Source organism: Bactrocera dorsalis, chromosome 1, assembly GCF_023373825.1.
Source record: "Bactrocera dorsalis isolate Fly_Bdor chromosome 1, ASM2337382v1, whole genome shotgun sequence".
In the NCBI taxonomy this organism is placed as follows: Eukaryota; Metazoa; Arthropoda; class Insecta; order Diptera; family Tephritidae; genus Bactrocera; species Bactrocera dorsalis.
Genome location: NC_064303.1, coordinates 11651385 through 11673198, shown reverse-complemented (window position 1 = coordinate 11673198; position 21814 = coordinate 11651385). Strand labels below are relative to the sequence as shown.

General features: G+C 33.4%; 1 protein-coding gene across 5 annotated transcripts in view; it reads left to right on the top strand.

The window, feature by feature from the left end:
* The first annotated feature begins 1277 nt into the window (after positions 1 to 1277).
* The window catches only part of LOC105229639 (uncharacterized), an 80029-nt gene continuing 59492 nt past the window's right edge, over positions 1278 to 21814 (top strand). The window contains exons 1-2 of one of the 5 annotated variants that reach the window (XM_049456523.1): positions 1278 to 1836; positions 1912 to 2079. Coding sequence is in view for 1 of the 5 variants with exons in the window: in XM_049456572.1 (XP_049312529.1) it covers positions 2054 to 2079 (26 nt within the window). In the remaining 4 variants the exon portion in view is untranslated. Of the gene's footprint in view, positions 2080 to 2176; positions 3517 to 16602; positions 17512 to 21814 lie in introns of those variants that run through there. The other 4 variants (XM_049456544.1, XM_049456572.1, XM_049456518.1 and 1 more) reach the window with 4 other exon arrangements.

Sequence of the window (21814 nt, the reverse complement as noted above, 5' to 3'; positions counted from 1 at the left end):
CTTCTCTCCTTAACTCGCTTTCAAACGAATTTTTTTTTAGCTACCCAGAGGATACCTGGTGTACAAACGGAAGACGTAAGACGATATGTAAATTTATCATTTCTGACCACTTCAAGTGAGTGGCGCTCAGAGAACTTTCTTCACTTGCGTGAACTTCTAGATATGGATCCATTCCAGGTCGCGCTTTTTCCAGACTGGATAAGAAAGCGAAGCAAATGTGGTCTAGTAGTGAACGAGGACAAGACAAAATATCTCCTGTCATCAAACAAACAGTCATCGCACTCGCGACTTGACTTCCACGTCACTGTTGACAGTCCTTAATTTCGAAAGTAGTAGATAATTTCGCCTATCTTGGGACCAGTATGAAGACCACAACAATGTTTGTCTCGAATTCCAAAGCAGATAGCTCTTGCCAACACAGGTGCTACTTCGGTCTGAGTTTGGGAATTGGGAAGTAAAGTCCTCTCTCGACGAATAAAGACCAAACTCTTAAGGCACTCATTATTCCCGTACTTCTATATGGCGCAGAGGCATGGACGATGACAACATCTGTCAGCCGGGGTTACGAGTTTTCTAGTGAAAGGTTCTGCGGAAGATTTATGGTGCTTTGCGAATATAACAAACGATGGAATGATGGGCTGCGATGTCATTGACATAGTTCAGCGAATTAAGAGACAGCGGCCACGCTGGCTAGGCTATGACGTCTGAATGGATGAAAACGCTCCAGCTTTGAAAGTACCCGTCGGTGAAGTAGAGGAAGAGGAAGATCTCCACTCCGTTGGAGAGGTCAGATGGAGAAGAACCTGGCTGCACTTGATATCTCGACTTGAAGAAGAAGAAGTTTAACTTACCGAGTTTAACTTATCGAGGAAAACCTGTTTTTCTGACTTTTAAGGGGTTATAAACCCATAAATCAATTATTTAGCTGAAAGACTACTTTTTGACCGAAAACCAAAATTAAAATCTGTAGATCATTACATCAAGTCAATATTTTTAGATTGGAAAATAAAGCAATGCGTTTGAAGTTTCTAATAACCATATCTTGATTCCTTATATTGTTAGCCTCTTCACCTCTAACCCCCCACACCAATTTTACCCCAAAACTCGGGTTGATGTTCAAAACTTTTCTATTTATAAAATATGCTTTCTCAACTAAAAAATTGTCAACCAGCAGATATTCAACGCCGTCAAATTTTTATATCTACGCCGCCGCTCTTCTACAACTTTTCAACAGCGCACTCTTCTGGCAACATTGTAAATTTATTTTGCTTTCGCTTTCTCATTGTTGCTGCACAATTTGTTTCGTGTATCGAATGTTTTTTCGTTTTTTTTTGTGTGATTCTACATCAATAGAAAAATATTTCCGTTAAAAACTGCGCAAGCAAAGGCAGCAAATAATGCTAATTAATATTTACAAAACATGCAATTTATTAAATTCATAAACGTCATATGTATTCGTAATACTTTTCAGTGAAATTCGGATAGCGAACGCTAGCGTTATATGTTCAACAGTGTCGTGTGAGTGTTATATGCATACAAATGTATGTATGTTTTATTTTTTGTGTGCTGCTATGTACGTTCTCGTCTGTCGGTCCGTCCACGGTGTGTCTATTCTCGTTGTAAATTAAACGTCGCGCATCCCGCACCAACGTTCCAGGTGCGATGAATCATACCTTTTTGAACGAGTAATTGTAAGACAAAAAAAAATTATTTAAGAAAAGCAAACAGAAATAGTGCTGGTTGTGGCTGCTGTTTGTTACTGCAACAACAGCAATAAAGAATCCAATTAGTGCAAAGCAGGAAGAGCAAATGCATTCTCGAATGCTGTGCGCCAAGGTAAATGTGCATATAGTATACAAGCGTTTGTGACAAATATAGCTACAATTGTAATGTCCGAGTGCATTTATGTAGACTTCAATTGTCATTGGAACAAGGAATAACATTTGACAGCATAAGCATACATGTGAAAGTTGGAAACGGATAAGCTTCAAACTTTCCAAACTAAAGCGTTTGGATAACTGTCGCTGTTTTTGCTGTAGTGCCGCACGCAAAAATGAAAATGGTCAAATTATTCTTCAGGTAGGTGTCAAAATCCGTTCTGTACATACATACATATCTCAGTATATTATATACTTCCTTCTGTTTATTTTTCGCTCATTAATCAAAAACGTGTTAGAATCATTAAACATGATTATGAATGAAATGCAAAGCTGTGCAGTCCACACAAGCACTAACGCTCGAGAACGTAACCGCTTTAGGAATTGACGACAACTTCGAACCTACGCAACTCAACGCTTACTCTAAATGCCGTAGCTCCTCAGTTGGCTGGTACTGTGTCCAATATACCGGTGCTGAAGCACTACTCTCTGCCTTTTATACACTGCTCTTTGGTTATGCGTGCCTACGCGCTCTACCGTGTGCTGGTTTATTTCTGTGAATGACGTAATGCCAAGAGCTTTAGCAGCGAGCAAAGCAGTCGTACACAACTGAAACACACACACACAAGCGCTAGCAAACAGCCAACCTAACAGATCCAATAGCAACGACCAACAGACGGGCACAAAGAGCCCAGCTAGCAAATCCACGTATATTTTAAATCCAAATGTTATAAATGTACACAAAGACTACAAAAACAATGCATACGAAAAAATGGGGAAAAAATGACACGCGCAAGCGGCTAAAACGCTCGTTGTTGGTAGTCATTTTGGCGTTTTATGATTTTTTTTTGTATTGAAGCTGGTTTCATGCTTTTCTTACATACGTTTAATGTGTTGTACACACACTTCTTGTAGTTTTGTCCATTGTTGTTAAAGCTTGCGACAGTGGCGGAGGCGCTGCTGCAACGGTTATTATTGTTGTTGTGTGGGTTGTTCATAATTTTTTGGTTTTGCTCTTTCCCTCAACGCTGTTGATGATTACCCCACAAGTTTTTGTAGTTTGTGTCTATGGGAAGTCGCCACAACATTGTGCGTTGCCTGAAATTTGGTCAATGACCCATCACACCACTGTTACTCTCCGACATGCTTTGATACAACTTATTTTTACGTTGATGACGTCGCTAATGCAACGCTATTTTTTATTGTTTAGTGTAGATAACTTCGTTTGTTCTTGTTGTAGGCTGTTTGGTTGGCAAAAATTTAACATTTGCAGCACGCTACTAAGGATTTCGCAATGTTATGGGGTAACGGGTGGGGGGAGGCTATAATTTAAAACTGAAGTATGACCCCATTATCGCTACACACACGTGATGGTAATTTATCGATTTCCTGATTACTTGCAATATTGTCAACTGCACTGCACTTATTGTTGTGTCTGGTTGGATCATAGTTTAAAAATAAATGCTTACTGATTTGAATGGTAAAATTACACAATTCGTAAGACTTTCTACATAAAAAAGATGTCAGTTTGCATATAAAGCTCCTGTAAAGCAGTAGTGCTTCAAAGTGTCTGGCGGCAAGCGCATGTGCTGGTTAGAGTGTTAATCAGATTATATACATAAACTGGGGTCTTATACAGGTTCGTGGATTATACATTGATAATTAAAACCGAATAAGGATCAAAAAAGAGGTTTTAAAATAAAATGTTCAATTTTCAAAATCGGTTTTAAAAATTGTAAATTTTTTTTTTTTTAATTTTTTTTTTAATTTTTTTTTTTAATTTTTTTTAAATTTTTTTTTTTTAATTTTTTTTTTAATTTTTTTTTTTAATTTTTTTTTATTTTTATTTTTATTTTTTTAATTTAAGTATAATGAAAATCTAACTTTTATCCTAAAATCTGCAATGCTGAAAACTTAAAATTTAATTTTTATATGAAAAATCGAAATAAGAAATCGAAACATTCAGAGAAGGCATAGTGGTTCCGCATACCAAGCTATCCAATGGGTTACTTTCTGAGCATCTTTCAAGCAGAAGTCTGATCGTTTTTAATGGAGAAGTGTATAGGAAGGCTGAATCGCCTATCAGTCCGCGTACACCTGATCTGGGTGCCGGGACATAAAACGGTAGCCGGCAATGAGCTGACCGACAAACTATCCTGCTCTGCTACAGTTTCCAGGATGTTGCTGCCAGAATCATGCATTGCGCTGGGGCCCTAAACCATAAAGGAGTTCCTTCGCAAGGAGGAGAGAGTGGGAAAGAACGGCACTGGCAGCACGCAAAAAGAATGCGTCACGCCGAGCTGTAGAGATATAATATAATCATCCTATCTCTAGATAAATTCCGTCTCTTTGCCGCGCTCTATACTGACACTGCAGGCTCAAGAAATATTTGTCCAACTCTCTTGTGAAAACTGCCGGTTTTGCGATATGGAATCAGAAACTTCAGAACACCTGATTCTAGATTTCCCAACAATTTATAGAAGCAGGCTCAAGGCCCTTAGTTTCATCTTCGTGGACGGGAATCGCATCACCTACATACATTGTGCCCAGCAGAACCTTTGTGACCATATATGATGTAGTAGAAGGCACAATAGACCAACCTCGCAGTGCAAAACCTCAATTAATTTCTATCACCTAACCTTTCGGTTGCACTGAAGCTACATATATACCCTTCACAAATAAAAAAATTGCCATAGAAGAACTTTTTTTTAAGCTCTCCGTTTGTAAGTCAACTATGTTGCATTTGTTGTTGATATAACAGATATGTACATAATCCCCGTTAGGATGAAAAAGAATAGATAAGTTGTCATCGAGGTCATCCAACGTTAGGTCCAAGAACAAGGGGGTCGGACCATAGGGAGAGGGGTGTCAGATGTGTAAGGTTAGCAGGGCATGCAAGGATCCAACCGCCAAGGGCTGTACTTTTAGAGTTTAACCTCGTTTGGATCGGTAAGTGTTAGAATAATATTGTAAGTCAACTATGTGCCATAGTGGTCCGATCTAAGTAATAAGTTCAGAGATTGTACCGCTGCCTTGGACAATAATTCGTGTCGAATTTCATGAAGATATCTTGTCAAATAAATAATGGCTCCTCCTCGATTTTCCAATTCGCGACAAATTGTTTCCAATTCGGTTTGAATAAGCGCCGCTATTCCTAATTCTTGAATACACTCTTTGCAAATAATTAACGGTAATATCTTATCTGAAATCCTTAAATACAGTATCAAACAACAACAAAAAAATGAAACCAATTCTGCATATTTTCTCGCTGATAAGCAAGTCCATTATCCAGATGACGTCAAGTTCTGTAAAAATGCCAATGTTTATAAAACCTGATAACCAATTTAGATAAGAAGAGCAACACCATTATTGCTTTTGTTTTTACGAGTATATCGTACAGACTTTAAGTTGTACTTTGCTATCTTAAATTAACATACCCATTTTTCATATTAACGCCAATAAGAAAGAAGTACGCCAACAGTCAACCAATATTTATCTTTTCTCAATACATTCGTCGGAGATAAAGCGCTGTCAAGTGACAAAGCGCAATATTGCAGTGGTGTTATAAATAAAAGTAACAGTTTATCTGGTAGGCACAATAATGACAGCAATGAACTGCTGTGATTAACGGTGCAAAATGACACAGTTTTCTGCGTCTTTCTTTAATTTTCGCTGACAACATGGATTATACTTAGTTTAAAGACTCACTGAAGTTTGAAAATGAAACTAGCGGATGGGTCAAAAACTTAGGGTGTCTTTATTTCACGGATTTCTTTGAATAAAAAAGTATGTAATAAACATGGTTGCCACATATTCAAAAAAATCTTTGATAAAAATTTTTTTTTTTATAGAGACATTTCATATTTGCTATAATTTTTATTAAATCTAAAATTTAACATCTGGCAACCTTTATAAAATAATCTGTTTTAAGCTTTCATTAATTTCGTTTGCTTGATGCCGTTATTATAATACAATCAAAAAAATTTTATTGAATGCAATTTATGAAGAGGTGGCAACTCTAATTAAATATAAATAATTTTTCGATTGCCATTTTCCAAAAAATCGTTGATAAATTTTTTTTTCCTATTTGTTTTTTAATTTAGGCATATTTCATATTTGCTATAATTTTTATTAATTATAATATTTAACATCTGGTAACCCTAATAAAATAATCTATTTTTAGGCCTCTTACATTTTTTTGTTTAATACCATTATTATAATAAAATCAGGTACATTTTATTCCATTAAATTTATAAGTAGGTGGCAACTCTAATTAAATATAAGTTAATTTTCTATTTCCATTTTCAAAAAAATCGTTGATAAAAATTTTGATTTTTGTTTTGTATTTTAGCGATATTTCATATTCGCTTTAATTTTAATTAAAGGTAAAATTTAGCATCTGGCAACCCTAATAAAATAATCTAAAGAAAACAAATTGTTTGATTCTAATATTATAATAAAATCACATAAATTTTAATAAAATAAAATTATAAATAGTTGGCAACTCTAATTAAATATAAATTATTTTTCTTTTTAAATTGTTGAAAAAATGTTTTCCTTCTTGTATTTTGATTTTAGCGATATTTTATATTTGCTGTAATTTTAATTAAATGTTAAATTTAGCATCTGACAACCCTAATAAAATAATTTAAATAAATAAAAATTAACTAAAAAGTTTGTTTGATTCTTATATTCTAATAAAATCAAATAAATTTGATTAAAATAAAATTATAAATCAGTGGCAACTCTAATTAAATTGAAGTATTTTTCTAAATGTAAAATTGATTTAACATCAACAGTTTTGCTTATCTTAGATTTTTATATTAAGAATTATATTGAATTAAATTGTAAAAAGGTGGCAACCTTATTTAAGTTATATTTCTTAACTTCTCAATATAAAATTTGACTTAAAATTTGCAAGCAATTGACAACTTCAAGATTCTTCCAACAGTTAAACATTGCACCAACCTAAATCTGCACTGTGGCAACGCTCTGTATACTGTATCTGTATCTCTGTAATCTCGTTTCAATCAATCGATTTTACTGCCGCTCCTCAAGAAATTTGTCATCAAAGAGTCTTAACTCAATTTAAAATTAAAAGCCTACAAAAATTGCCATGACTTGTCAAAATAACTATTAAAATGTCAGAGTTTCTCCCTCTAAAAGGGGACAATGAATCATACTACTTCAAAATTGTACTTTACCAAATTTTCAGTAGACCGTCTTCGCCATAGCTAACGCTACCGACAACTCATCACATCGAAGTAAAGGTTGGCCAAAAAACTCCCGGAAGTGGAGTGTAGACACTAAACAAAAATTTCGGCAAGAAAATGCTCGGGCTCTTGTTGCAAGATCGATGTAGATAATTTTGTCATTTATGATTTTAACAAAATGTCGGCCAAATGGCTCCGTTTTCACAGCTACCCGTTTACACCATTCTTCGTTGAACCAATGGAGCATTTTGGCTGGAAGTTCTACTATAGTAAGCTGAATATTGTCTTCGAGCTCTTTGAGCGTGGCTGGTTGATTGATGTGAACTCGTGATTTAACATACCCCGGAGAAAATAATTTAGAAGCGTCAAATCGCATGCTCTTGGCGGCCATTTGACTGAGCCATTTCTTGAAATTAACGAGTCGGCAAACTTTACACGCAGTGAGTTCATATTTAGACGTGAAACTCGAAGCGGCGGACCGTCTTGATGAAAGTAGAGATCCACGTCCAATCGTTTACGTCCATTTCATCAAATTACTGGGGGAAAAAAGCGGTCAACATCCTGTTATAGCGCTCGTTATTGATGGTAATGGTATTTCCTGCGTCATTTCGAAACTAATAAGTTTCCGAGGACCATTTGCACCAAACGGTGAATTTTTTGGGATGTAAGTTCGTTTCCTGAACCACGCGAGGACTTGAACCACTTTTTAAAATTTCAGAGTTTATGCCTCTGCTGAGCTATACGAAAGAATGTGAGAGTTTGACAAAACGTCAAAATTTTGACTGTCTTATCTCGCTTAAGCACGCGCTATCGCTCTTTTAGGTTAGAAAAAGCGGACTAAGGTCTTGAATTTCATTGATGATAACTTTGTGTTTAATTTCACAGGTGATCTTATTAGCAGGGGAGCAGTGCTCTGGCAAACCACGAATTGAAAACGACTTACATACTCGGAAGTTCTTATATACATACATCTTATATACTCCTCTAAAAACGAGTTATTTGCTTGTCAAAGTATAACTATCGATAATATTATGAACTGTCAATATGATATGATCGATAGTTTGGGAGCTGTCAAAATACAATTAACGGTAAAATAGTTTTTCGCTTATCAATAATCATGTGATCTACCAAAATGCAATTATCGATAAATTTGTCATCAGTCAAAATACAATTATCGATAATTTTGTGACCTGTCAAAATAAAAATGTCGATAAGTTTATCATCTGTCAAAATACAACTATCGATACATTTGTGACTTGTAAAAATGTTACTGACAGTTAGTTTAGGACCTGTTATAATGCAACTATCGATCAAAATCTATTTATCGATAATTTTGCGAACCTTTAAAATTCAATTATAGACAATTTTGGGACTGTTTAAAGTATAACTATCGATAATTTTGAAACCTGCTAAAATGCAATAATTTTTGCTCAAATCAAAATTATACTATCGATACTTTTGTACGTATCAAAATGCAGTTATCGATAAGCTTTGGATAACAGATAACAAATACAATTATCGATGAATTAGTGAATTATTAAAATAAAGCTATCAATGATTTTGGGACCTGTCAAAATGTAACTATCGATAATTTTTCATACCAAAATGCATCTATCGATAATTTTTTACGTATCGAAATGGAATTCTTGATAAGGTTTTGATAACAGATAATCGATAGTTTGGTGAACTGTGAAAATACAACTATCGATAAATTGTCAAATTATTAAAATAAATTATCGATAATTTTTGGACGTCTCAAAACGCAACTATCAATAATCTTACATAACAAAATAACACTATCGATAATTTTGTACGTATAAAAATTCAATTCTCGATAACTTTTTGATAACAGATAGTCAATAATTGCAAAATTGCTCTACATTTTAAAATAAGTGGCGTTGCCAACTAAATGCAAGTGTTACTAATGTAAAAAAAAAATAATTAGTCGCTAAAAAATTTATGGACTGTTCTAAATTTTGATTATTTTTCCCCAACACGCTTAAAATTTTTGGAATTTCTTGATAAACTAAAATAGCTAATAGTCATAAACAAAATTTTTCAAACTATGCAGTCACTGCACAGGAATGTGGTAGAAAAATATTTTGATTATTTCCTAGAAAATCGGTAAACTTCGGTTGTACAATAATAATACAGCGAGTTGGAGTCATTCATTATAGGTAAACGAATACATGAATGAAAAATTAATGTACGTATGTAGATATAAAAGCATATATGTATGTAGCTTTCTCAAAAATATATTTTCGCCAACAGTGAGTGACCTAATCTAACGTGGACTCAAAGCCTACATACATATGTGTGATTGTGTTTATGCATGTATCCATATATAATTAAAATTCTGTTAATAACACACACATGAAGCAGTGACACCGCATTACGCTTTTAGGATAATAAAAGATGATTCACCTTTATGGCCGTGGGCATGCAAATAAATGCCATAAATTCGCCAAAAATCACTGCAACAAAGTTCAAAGTACTCCAGGTTATTCCCACTATCACCACTTTCTAATTCCTAATTAAAGCATTAATCATCACAATCGATAACACAGCAATAATTAGCAATTAATTAATGACACTATATTGCATTTGTTGCTAGCCGGCAGTCAAATGCATTTATATTAATTTATTTATCTGGCATTTACTTCATTGTTCTCCATGATAAAATCACAACTGCGCCGCTGGTTGACTCACAGCCAACGGGATATACGACTCATACGCACTCGAATGTTCACTCGTCATACATACATACGTAGGCTGGAACTGTAAATACCTAACCACATATGTATATGCGCGTGTGTGTGTGTTATATTGCTCGTCAACAACAACAACGCCGCTCGGTCATGTAAACTATGCTAATTGTTGTTTAGCGAGTTTGCAACGCAGGTGATTCTGGCAGCGACATTCCAGCGTTTGTACTCACCACAACCACTTGAAATGGCGCCATTCAGATAGCTAGCCAGTCAGCCAGCCAGTGCAGTCCAGCCCATGATTGCTGTCTTCGCACTTATCGACATTGCTTGTGGTTCAGTTGTTCTTGCTTTTTTTGTTGTTGTTGTTGGTGTAGGCGTCGTTGATGATTTTGCTTTGGCAAATATTATTTTCGTTGTGGCGCTTCCTAATCAGTTTTAATATGAGTAAATACCGCGTGTCTTCTGTGTGCGTTGTTGTGCCTTGTTTGCATGAAAAAAAATTATTTATTATTGTGGTGTTTAGCTACTGGGCAATAGAATTTACATACATATGTACGTATTTTTCGTAATTTTTCACAAAATGTGTGCTTACTTTGCTGACGTAGCTCTGTACACTGTTTTCTCTCTTAATGCCGTAATTTTAAAGGCTTATTTATCTCTCAGTAGAGCACTCTTCGATTCGTCACTTCTCTGCTCGCTAGCTGTGAACTCTGCTTTCTTGAGAAAGCAGTAACAAAATTATTCAACATACATGTATGCACAGCTCAACACAAATATTCCAATTGGTTAGGTGGAAGGAACATCTTTTACACCTTGGTCGTGTTCGAGACCGTTCTAAAACCTCTACCGTTCTATGGATCCGGTGCCCGGCCGCAGTGCGACTCCACACTGAACTGAATTTTCATGTGAACCGCATTCCAGTGAGGCCGTTCTGCATCGAGCGGAACAGATGGCAGTCAGAAGCGGTAAAGTTTGGGCTATACTTCCCAACCGCTGTTTTCTAAATAGTTTTTTAACCGGTCTTACAACATCAGGGAAAGTTCTTCTTGTCGCAATCGTAGGGATTCTTCCTAGAGTTTGTCCAATAAGCATTCTTGCGATAAAAGCTAAACACTTTGACGAACCCAATTTGTCAAAGTCGCATGGAGGAGATTAAGGTGGACACATCCAGGCACTTTTTTTCAGACTTGTAAACGTCTTATGCTCTGTTATATAGGAGTTGTAACCCTGGATATGCTTTGTAAGTCGATTCAACTAAGAATAATCGTGTTTTGCCAACAGCGGCAAAATATCGATACCCGTCCAGGGTGAAATAATACAACATACCCGTGTTCTATGCTGTTCAAGTGAGATCCCTGTTAGGATCGACATCATAACCTACTTTAACTTAACCTAAGACATGAGAGCCATTCACCCGGTTTTAGAATAATACACATCGTTCTGATCCCATCGAAAACATAGAATTACTTTGGCGCCAACGATATTCGACATAGTCGGTAATTTTGCTAGTTGGCCGGTTTTCACATATGATTTTTTGTGTTTGGGTGTCATTTAAGATCCATTTTTCATGTCCAATCACAATTCATTGCAAATACGACATCTTTTTGAATCGTTTAAGCAGCATTTCGGATATGTACATCGTCTTTCAGGACCTCTTAGCCTCAATTAACATTGCACCCGATTCCCCTGCTTTTGAATACTATATCCGGTTGCTCTTAAATTTTTAAGATGACTGCTTGAGTGACTCTCAAAACTTCTGTGAGTGCTTCTTGTGTTTGCCAACGATCTTTATGGGAAAACCCATCTTTCTTCCAAGCTCCGAGGGTTGTCTTTTATATTTCGAGATTAGAAAACAAAAACACATATTAATCGTTCGGCGGCTCGTTTTCTCTTGGACCAAACGACACGAGCCTTTTTTGAGCGATTGACAAATTGTGTGTGAACGATTTCTTTACAGTGAAATATTCAGGAAATGTATGTTAGTCCCAGTAATGCCTATAGTTGTCTCGATTTCACGACAGGTCACATGACGATTTTACAATATCAGTTTGCACACAGCATCAAAAATTTCCGGAGCAACAACTAACTTTCGATGACTTTCACGAAATTCGTCCTGATTGCGACCTCGATTCGTTTCATCATACCATCGATAAATACCTGGCTCTTGATTGATCTTCAAAAGCCGAAATTGTTGGATATACTGTTGCTTAGTTAATCCACGACGAAAGTTGTAAAAAATAATTGCGCAAAAACGTTCGCGATTTAATTCCATTTTTTTGCGGAGATGAATATTTTAAGTCACTGTACAATAAAAATAGCGCTCGCATCTCAAAATCCGTTGGCAGCAATACAGACCGACGTATGGAACGACTTGGAGTATTTTACGTCGAGATCTTAAATTGAAAGCTTACAAAACACTGCTTGTACCAGAACTGAAGACACTCGACTTCCCCAAGCGACATCGCTTTTCGCTCTACGGGCTCTTGAAAAGTTCCAAGAAGATCCGACGTTTTCCAGCCAAATTTTTTTCAACTAACTATAAGGCTTAATGGGTATGTAAACAAACAAAATTGCCGTATTTGAGACGAAGATGAATCTGAAGAGATTCATGAACTGCCATTTCATCCGGAAAAAGCAACGGTTTGTAGTGATTTATGGGACAGTGGAATCATCAGTCCATATTTCTTCAAAAATGTTGCCGGAGAGAACGTAACCGTCAATCGGGACCGTTATCACGGCATGATAACCGACTATTTAATGCCTAAAATGAAAGCTCGTAATCTCGACGACATTATGTTAGTCGGAGCCACTTCCCACTCATCGCATCATACAATGAATTTTTTGAGAAACACACTTCGGTTAGCAGATAATTTGACGTTTTGCGCCAATCGACCGGACACCAAGCTCGTGTGGTATCACACCGTTAGACTTTTTCCTCGGAGGATATATAAACCCCCACTTCGATTAAAATATGAGTATAAAATCAAATATTTTAAGCTACCTTGGCCTATCTAAACATCTTATCTCATTTCTTGACAAACTTTTATAAATAGACTGTGCACATTTGAAATTACTATAATTAGCACAGAGTTGATAAGTGCTTTAACTTCACAATAATTTCACTGAAATGCAATAATTTATAGAAAAAAGCAATCTTGCGAAATCTATAGTTCTTATCTATACCTAAAATTGCGTTCATAAAACAAAGGCCTTTATGAGTTGGTAAAAACCCAGACAAGTCCGTTGCCCCTAAATACTAAGGCTCCTAAATTCCAGTAAAATTTTTCTGTTCAACAACAGCAATAAAAATATTTAAACAACAAAGATGCATCCTTTGTTCCGTATACGGTAATCTCTCAACGTTCTAAATAAGCGCTTCCATTCAGCACAGTTTGAGAGGCGCTGACCACTTGCGCTTCCGCATTGCCAAATATGTAGAAAACACAGCGCAATCAATTTCGCACTTAATGCGTGCATTTATGAACATATTTATGATTTTGTGTTGTTGTTGTTTTTGTTAAGTAAACAAAAAATTCTTTTCACACGCCAGTTTTGCTTGCACTCACTGCGGCTGCCTGCCACCGCTGCCTCGGCCTCTGCCTCTGCGCTAAGATTGACAATTTAATTTGCTTCGATTAACGTTGATGGGCAATACAATTGAAAATATCGAGCGCGGCCAATTCCCTTTCGCATTCATACACATGCAACTACATACTTACACGTGTATGTATGTGTAGCTGTGCGGTGCGACGCGTCGCATGCGTAATGCAAAAGCGCTTGACCTTCGCAGGAATTTTTGTGCGATGCATTGTCGGCGGAAGTTGTTGAATGGAAATGTGAATAAAAATTTTTTACACACAAAAATACACATACATACATATTTACGTATGTTTTTATGTGTGTACAAGTGCACAAAAGAAATTTATTAAATGCTTGCGCAAATAAATCAATTAAGTCAGAAATCTGTAAAAATGAATGTGTATCCGAATGTATGTTAAATTAATTATGCGAAATAAATATCAATAAAAAATCGATAAATTAATTAAAAAGCTATCAGATTTAAATGTAAATAACAGTGTGTTGCAAAAATTAAACGATAGAGTCAACAAGAGAAAGAGTTAACTTCGGTTGCATTGAAGCTAAAGGGTGATACATTTCGAGGTTCCCTTGTTTTAAGAAAAAACACAGAAAATTTATAAAAAACAGAAACTTCAAATTTAATGGGAAATGCTTTTTTTCATTCGAAAGAACATTCTTTGGTATTTTTTTGAAGATTATTCTTTTCAAATGTTGGCCGCGGCTACGTTTCGGGTGGTACAATTTTCTATGACTCGTTCGAGCATTTCCACTCCTAAGTGGCGTGTGATGTTTTGCTGCAAGGCGTGAATCGCAGCGGGATTGTCCGCATAGACTTTAGACCTTACATATCTCCACAGGAAGAAGTCTAACTGTGTGATATCACATGTTCTAGATGGCCAATCGACTGGTCCAAAACGTGAAATTATGTGCTCACCGAAGTGTTCTCTCAATAAATCGATGGGTTGATGTGATGTGTGAGAAGTGACGCCGTCTTGTTGAACTCAAATATCGCCGAGATCACGAGCTTCAATTTTAGGCATCAAATCATCAGTTCTCAAGGCGCAATAACGATCGCCATTCACGGTTATGCTCTAATCGGCATCAATTTTTGAAGAAATATGGACCGATGAGTCCACCGGCTCATAAACCGTACCAAGCCTCTGTTTTTTCTGGATGAATTGGCAGCTTTTGAACCTCTTCAGGTTGTTCTTTGTCCCAAATGAGACAATTTTGTATGTTTACATACACATTGAGTCAGAAATAGGCTCTGTTTAGGTTTAGATCACCCTTTTACTACTATTTGCAGTCCAGTGCAATGTCATAAAACCAGAACTCCGCAAAGTGCCTTGTGACCAAAACAAATTTGTTCAGGTGTTTAATTTCTATTCACACCAGCACGGTGCGATATCTGAAAGGATTCTTATTTGACCTTAAAAACGCGCGACGAAGAAAAAGAAAGTGTTGAGATGCTTCCACTTCGTCTACTTTCAGCTGGCGTTCGGTAAGATTTTTATCCTTAGAGCAAGGACGCCCATAGCGCAATGAACTGGTAGAATTCCTTCAACTAGGGAAAGGATTTCTTTAGATTGACTTTGGGTTAAAATAATCTTGCGATAGCGCATGAACCGATGGTGGTGCATTAAGATATATTGTGTCTTCTTACCAAATTACTTACCAATTATTTAATTAATTCGATTCAGTCCAAAATTCCCACTGCATCCAAGGAAAAATGAAAATTTTCCTACAAACTTCATTGCATTTTTGAAAGGAAGAATTTGTAAAGATTCTCATTTGCAATCATCTTACAATTTATGAGCAAGGCCTTATTTTGATTTCATTATTTTATAGCTTTCTGTGTTAAGACAGAAATTCGGACACATAGCCACCGCGCGCCTTATGGGTAAATACCAAATGTTTTTAACGGATTTTGAATTCATCATTTGAGTCTAAAAAGCTGTTGGGCAAGCGAGAAACAAGTCAAACGATCAGTTATGAGTTAATAAAAAGGGTTCAAAAGAATGTCGGAAAGCTTAAAGTAGGATATTGAGTACTAACGAGAAACTTGAATTTATGCCAGCCATCCTTCATTCCATTCCTTTTAGAGAGTGGTGATTCGAACAAACAATTCATATAATTCACATACAGTCTGTCAAGTAAGAGCGTGGGCGACTTTACCGACAGTTAATGAAAGATTGCTCTCAATTCCTTCGCGAGCCGATAGAGAGAAGCTTTGTCCTTGATGCATTGTCAACAAAGGTTCAGTTGTCGTTGATCTTTTGAAAGAGAATCACGTTAAACGCCATGAGTGCTAAGTACGCGTCGCGCTACGAAGCTGTGTTCCTTTGCATCCACCCGAAAGGTCCCAAAATGTCGCAATCAGCGGCTGCTAAATAAAGGGTGATTTTTTTGAGGTCATTGAATTTTATTACCTTAGTTTGTTCAGCGATGAGGCTCATTTCTACGTAAATAAGCAAAATTGCCGCATTTGGGGTGAAGAGCAACCAGAAGCCGGAGAAAGTCGAAGGCATTTGTACAGAAGTGGATACAGCGATATATAGTGAACAAAAAAAAATGAAAAAAGAATAGTGAATCTGTTTCCGCGGAATCCTGCTTTAACAGTGCGACAAGTACAAGCAAAATTAATGACAAAAGGTTTAGATATATCCAACGAAACTATCCGAACCCTTCTTCATACTCATAGCTGGTAGCAAGTTGCTATTATATCCAATTCCCCATTAAATCATCGATATTGAAATGGAACATTAAAAAGATTGAAATGGAACTTTAAAAACTTAAAATCGTAAATTAGTGATTTTGGTTAATAAGGCGAATTTGCGCCATCTAGCAGAATATTTTTTCTCCATCTCTGAGAATATGTGGTAATTAACTTGTCAACTTGGACAATTAAACGATAATAATCGTAATTTTATTTTTACGCATATAACCTTCTCCTAAGAGTACACAATAGAGACTAAAATTTTATTGAATTCGTTGAAACAAAAATAATTTTTACAAACCGACGAAAAGTTGCGATCACATATATAATCAAAATTTCGACTCTACTCGCCAGTTGAGGAACGTATCGCAAAGGAGCACGCTCTGAATATGTCATAAGTTTCAACGAAATCGATTCAGCCATTCATTATAAGTGGTTCGGTTACTACTCCCTTTGGATGCTTTTTTGGTACATACATACATATATGTATATATTTATATAAGTATTTATAATATTGTATGTATAAGTACAATCGTGGATATGTATTAGGTGAATTTTAAACTTCCCAAATTCGCGTTGTGTCCAATAAAATTTGCTTAGGGACCCATACAAATTCAATTTGTTTACGAGTGAGTACCGCCAAACCGAAAGAAAGGCAGCGAGTATGTGATAATAGGCAAAAGGGAGCATATACCATATAACACTTACGGAGGTGAGTGAGTGTGCCCAGAGAGAGAGTGAGTGCACGCTGATTTTCTGAATGAGCATTTCTAGCACGTTGTTTTTTGTTGCTATATATACATATGTAGTTTGGGTTTGTTGTTGTTTTAGGTGAAACGCGCGCAAAAAGCTACTCGCTCCCTAGCTACCGACTGGCTACGACTTCTGTCGTAGCTTTGGCTTGCCATTCCCAGCCAGTAAGTTGCGAATCTGCCTGCAGCGTGCACACGTTTTTTATATACTTACAGAGTGAGTAGCGCGCGGCGCGTGTACAAATTCAAACAAAAGCAAATTTTCTATAATAAATTATTTGTGCTTAAATGAAGTGTGAAAACAAATTGGCGAAAGTCAGAATTGTAATGGAAATTGAGTGTACAAAATAGTGTAGCGCAAGTCACGCTAATTTGTAGAAAGTGTCTGAAAAGAAAAATAACAAAAAAATTTACTTAACAAATTGTTGTTGGGAACTAATTGAGTGTCGTGAAATATTTGAACTGTTAATAATTAATATAAAAATACAAAAACAAAAGAATTTTTGTGCAAAAAGTTAACTATAACAATTTTAAAGTTATTGTTGCTTTTAAATGAAAAGTTGTAAAAATTCAAAAAATAATAAAAAAAAAATATTGTGTGGTTCAAAGACTGACTCGCAGCTGCGGCGCTTCCAGTAGCGGTTGTTTTAGCGCCTTTTTATGAATGTAAGCGATATTTTATATTCTCACTTTTTGTTTACAGTTATCTAAGCATTTTTTTATGTGAGCATTTACATATTTGTTATGCAGTTATTTGTATGTTTGTGTGTATACTTGTATATGAATGCGCGGCAAGCATGTCGTTGAAGGAAATTGCAATTGGAGCAGATAAATTACAGAAAAACTAAAAAATAAAATAAAATAAAAAATTATTAAAATTAAATTAAATTAATTAAAAATTGAAATATATAAAAAAATAAATATAAAATGATTAAATCAGTTAATCAAAAATAAAGTTAAAATATAAATATAATAAAAAAAACTAAAAAATTAAAAAAAAATATTAAAATAATAAAAAATTCAAAAAGAATGGATATATAATAAAAATTAATTAAGAGATTTAAAGAATAACTTAAAAAAATGGATAAGATAAAAGAAAGACTATAAAATTTGTTCTATTATAAAGGTGATAAAATACTTAAAAATGACTAAAAAACTTAATGTAAGTAAATTTAAAATAAAAAAAAATAATAATATAAAAAACTAATAACTCGTTTACTTCTTCTTTATTGGCGTAGACACCGCTTATGTGGCTATAGCCGTGTTAAATAATAAAAAAATTAATAAAAAAAAAATTAATTTAAAAAAATTAAAAAAAATGAAAGGAATATAAAATACAAAAATTAAAAATAAAGAGGAAAGTAAAATAAAATTAAAAATATTAAAAAAAAACAAAAATTAAAAACTATAAAATAAATTATAAAATCGAATTCAAAACAAAAATAAAGTAGAATATAAAAAAAAACAAATTAAATAAACAATTATGATAAAACAAAAAAAAAACAATAAATATGAAAGTAAAAAAATAATAAAATTAAGCAATTAAAAAAATGATAACATCAAAAATTAGTAATAAAGTAAATAAATATATAAAAATAGTTATAAAAAATTGTCAGCTGAGTAAAATTAAAAATAAAAATTATTTTTTCTTATTAATTTTTTAATTAGTTTAGCCGAAATATTTTTTAAATTTAACAATTAGTAACTAAATACATATTTTCACTCTTTTAAATTAGAGCAGCAATAAAAATGTAAATAAATAATAATAATAAGATATTAAAAAAAAAAATAAAATATGAACTAATAAATAATAAATTAAAACCTTATATACCAAATAGAAAAAATTGAAGTCAAAGAAAATAAAAAATATATTTTATATAAAAAAACCAAAAGTTTACAAAACATTTAAATTGAAAAAATATAATTTGAAAAATATAATAATTAAAATATATAAAAGTGGAAAATAAAATATTTAAAAACAAATTAAAAACTAAAAAAATATATTAAAAATTTGTAAAAATTAAAAAAAAATAAATCAAATAAAATAATAAAATATAAAATATTTAAAAATATAAAAGAAAAATATGAAATATTTAAAAATATATTTAAGAAGATAAAAAATATATAAAAGAATAAAAACTAAAAATTTACAAAAAAATGTAATTTAAAAATAAATTAAAATTTAAGTTGAAAAAAATAATAATTTTAGTTTAAAAAAATTAAGTCGAAAAAATAATAATTTTATTATTAATTTTTTTAATTTAATTATTATTTTTTTAACTTAATTGTTTAAATTTTTTTTAAAGTGAAAAATAAAATAATTATTAGTAGATAAAAAACTTAAAAAATTTATTAAAAAGTGTTAAAAGTTAAAAAAAGAAGAAAGATTAAAATAATAAATAAAATTGAAAAAAAATATGTCAAATTAAAAAAAATTAAGGAAATAATTATTATTTGTAAAATATAACTTTGAAATTATTAACAGAAAAATTAAATAATACTTATAAATTAATAAATAATAATTAATAAAATAAAAGTTAAAAATAATATTAATAATTAAAATATATAAAAGCGAAAAACAAAATAATTAATAATGAATTATAAACTTAAAAAATATATTAAAAATAAAAAAATGTTTAAAATTAAACAAAATCTAAAAATTAAAAATTCAAGAGAGAATAAACAAAATAAAAAAATAAAATAAAAGTAAAGTAAAAAAATAAAATAAAAAAATAAAATAAAATAAAAATATAAAAAATAAAAAAGAAATAATGATGTCAAATAGAAAAATTAAAGAAATTAACAGAAAATTTAAATAATTAACAAAGTTTGAGGTAAAAAAAGGAAAATAATTGCGAAAAAAAGTATAATATTTAAAGTAAAGAGTGAAAAATAAAAAATTAAAAATGAAATAAAAAATAAAAAAATTAATAATGAACTAAAAATTAAAAAATTAAGAAAAAAATTAAATTAAAGAAAGCAAAAGAAGAATAAACAAAAAATAAAAAATTCAAAAAATAAAAAAAAAATTAAAAAAATTAAAAAATTAATAATTTAATTAAAATTAATTAAATTTAATTAAAATTAAATAATTAAAATAATTAAAAAAAATGTGAGCTAAAAAAATGAAAACAAAACGCAATTTAAATTTGTAAATATTAAACAATGAGCTCATAAAAATATCTGCACAAGCGTACTTATCTTTATATATCATACATATGACCGGAAAAAAGAGGACAAGAATAACGGAAATCGAAATCGCAAAACATATATGTGCATATATATTTCTAGATATGCAATTGTTGTGGCATTTAGCGCGCATATCTGCGGTTGGTTATAGAGTTTAGTCATTTCAAGAGGTGGAGAGGGGCAGTTGGGCGGCCGTGCTCCCTAAGCGCTGAAGGCTCGTTGTAAATATGTATACGCAATATACATACATAAATATGTTTATTATTTGCACAGTTTTTTTTATATATACGCTTGAACGCCTAAGCTCGCTACACACGCTCTACATTTGTAGCATTATCACACAGCCACGGACACACTTACATACATTTGTGTGACTGTGTATTCACTCATTCGTTGATCGCGCAAACAATATCAGCTATTACTTTATATATATTCTACAACTATGTATGCCTATATTTTACGTTATTTTATTTCAATTGTTCTTGTTTTGTATAGAAATTTCATTGAACGCTCACACGCACGTTTGTAGGGTAGGTAACGGATCGTAAATAAGCGATGTGGTACCTATGCAATCGTTTTTTTCTCTTCGATCACAACAATCGCGTTTGCGTATTTGTTTGAATATCGTAAAAAGTATGTTTGTATTATGAGGGTGTGCCTTAAAGGTATATGTGTTTTGTGGTGCTGCTCAGTTTGTCTTTAAAGGCTCGCTGTTTTCAGCTGTCAGCCGTCAGCTGTCAACTGTCAAAGTTTCCAAAAGCGCTGCTAAAAGACAGCAGATTCGTAAAATAAAATAAATTAAATAAAACGTATATGGCGAAGGGTGTGAGGAGAGGAAAATATAACTGTGTGTGGAGGAAAATTGTATATCCAGAGAAACAGATGAGAGAAAACGACGAAGAAGTCAAAACAATTTGAAAGTAAAAGAAAGCAGAAAAAAAAATATGATAGAATTAATAAGTCATATTCATGGTCTAAGAAGAGAGCAAAAGAGCAGTGCTAGAAAAATGTTGTGAGGTTACTTAAAAAAAGTATATCTATGAAAATAATTCCGAAATATTACAATTGATGCGGATTTCTTATAAGATAGTCAAGAGTGAGAAAAATGCTGATTTTTAGCGATACACATGAGAGTATAATCAAAATGAAGAAAATTTTAAGGTGAGGATCGTTCTCTAGAATTGATATATAGCCACAGAATAGAAACTGTAAGAATAAGAAAAGCCGATACGTGTACAAAAAAAAAAGAAAAAGGGGCATAAAAACAGTTGAGGGGGGGAAAAGCTCAGTTATGAGGGATCAAAAGAAATAAAACAATCAAACTATATGCCATAGTAAGGCTGAGCTCAGGATACTACCGTGGTCTGCTGGAATTGTAATACGATGTCCTCGACTAAGAGCTGCACGGGATTAGGGCACGTCTCAAAACACTTCAGGCGCCCAATGAACTGCGGCGAAGAGGCGAAAAGATGCCGTCATTGACCCGGGACGGGCATCGTTATTTTACTACAGATTGCAAAACACTTCCAGGCGTCCACAACCCCCACCGGGTTTGCACCAAGGCAGAACTGACCTATGACAGCGAGAGAACAAAGCGACGAGGGAACAATACAGCGATCAGCATCAAACCTTGTGAAAACCCTGGGCAAGTGCACATCAGAATCGTAGCTAGTAAGTTTCTGATTATGGTGTAGTGGAAACCCGGAACGGATTAGTTTGACAAAGATATGAGTGCAGTATTCTATCACTTCAGGTAATAAGAGTAATATCTTACCGAAAT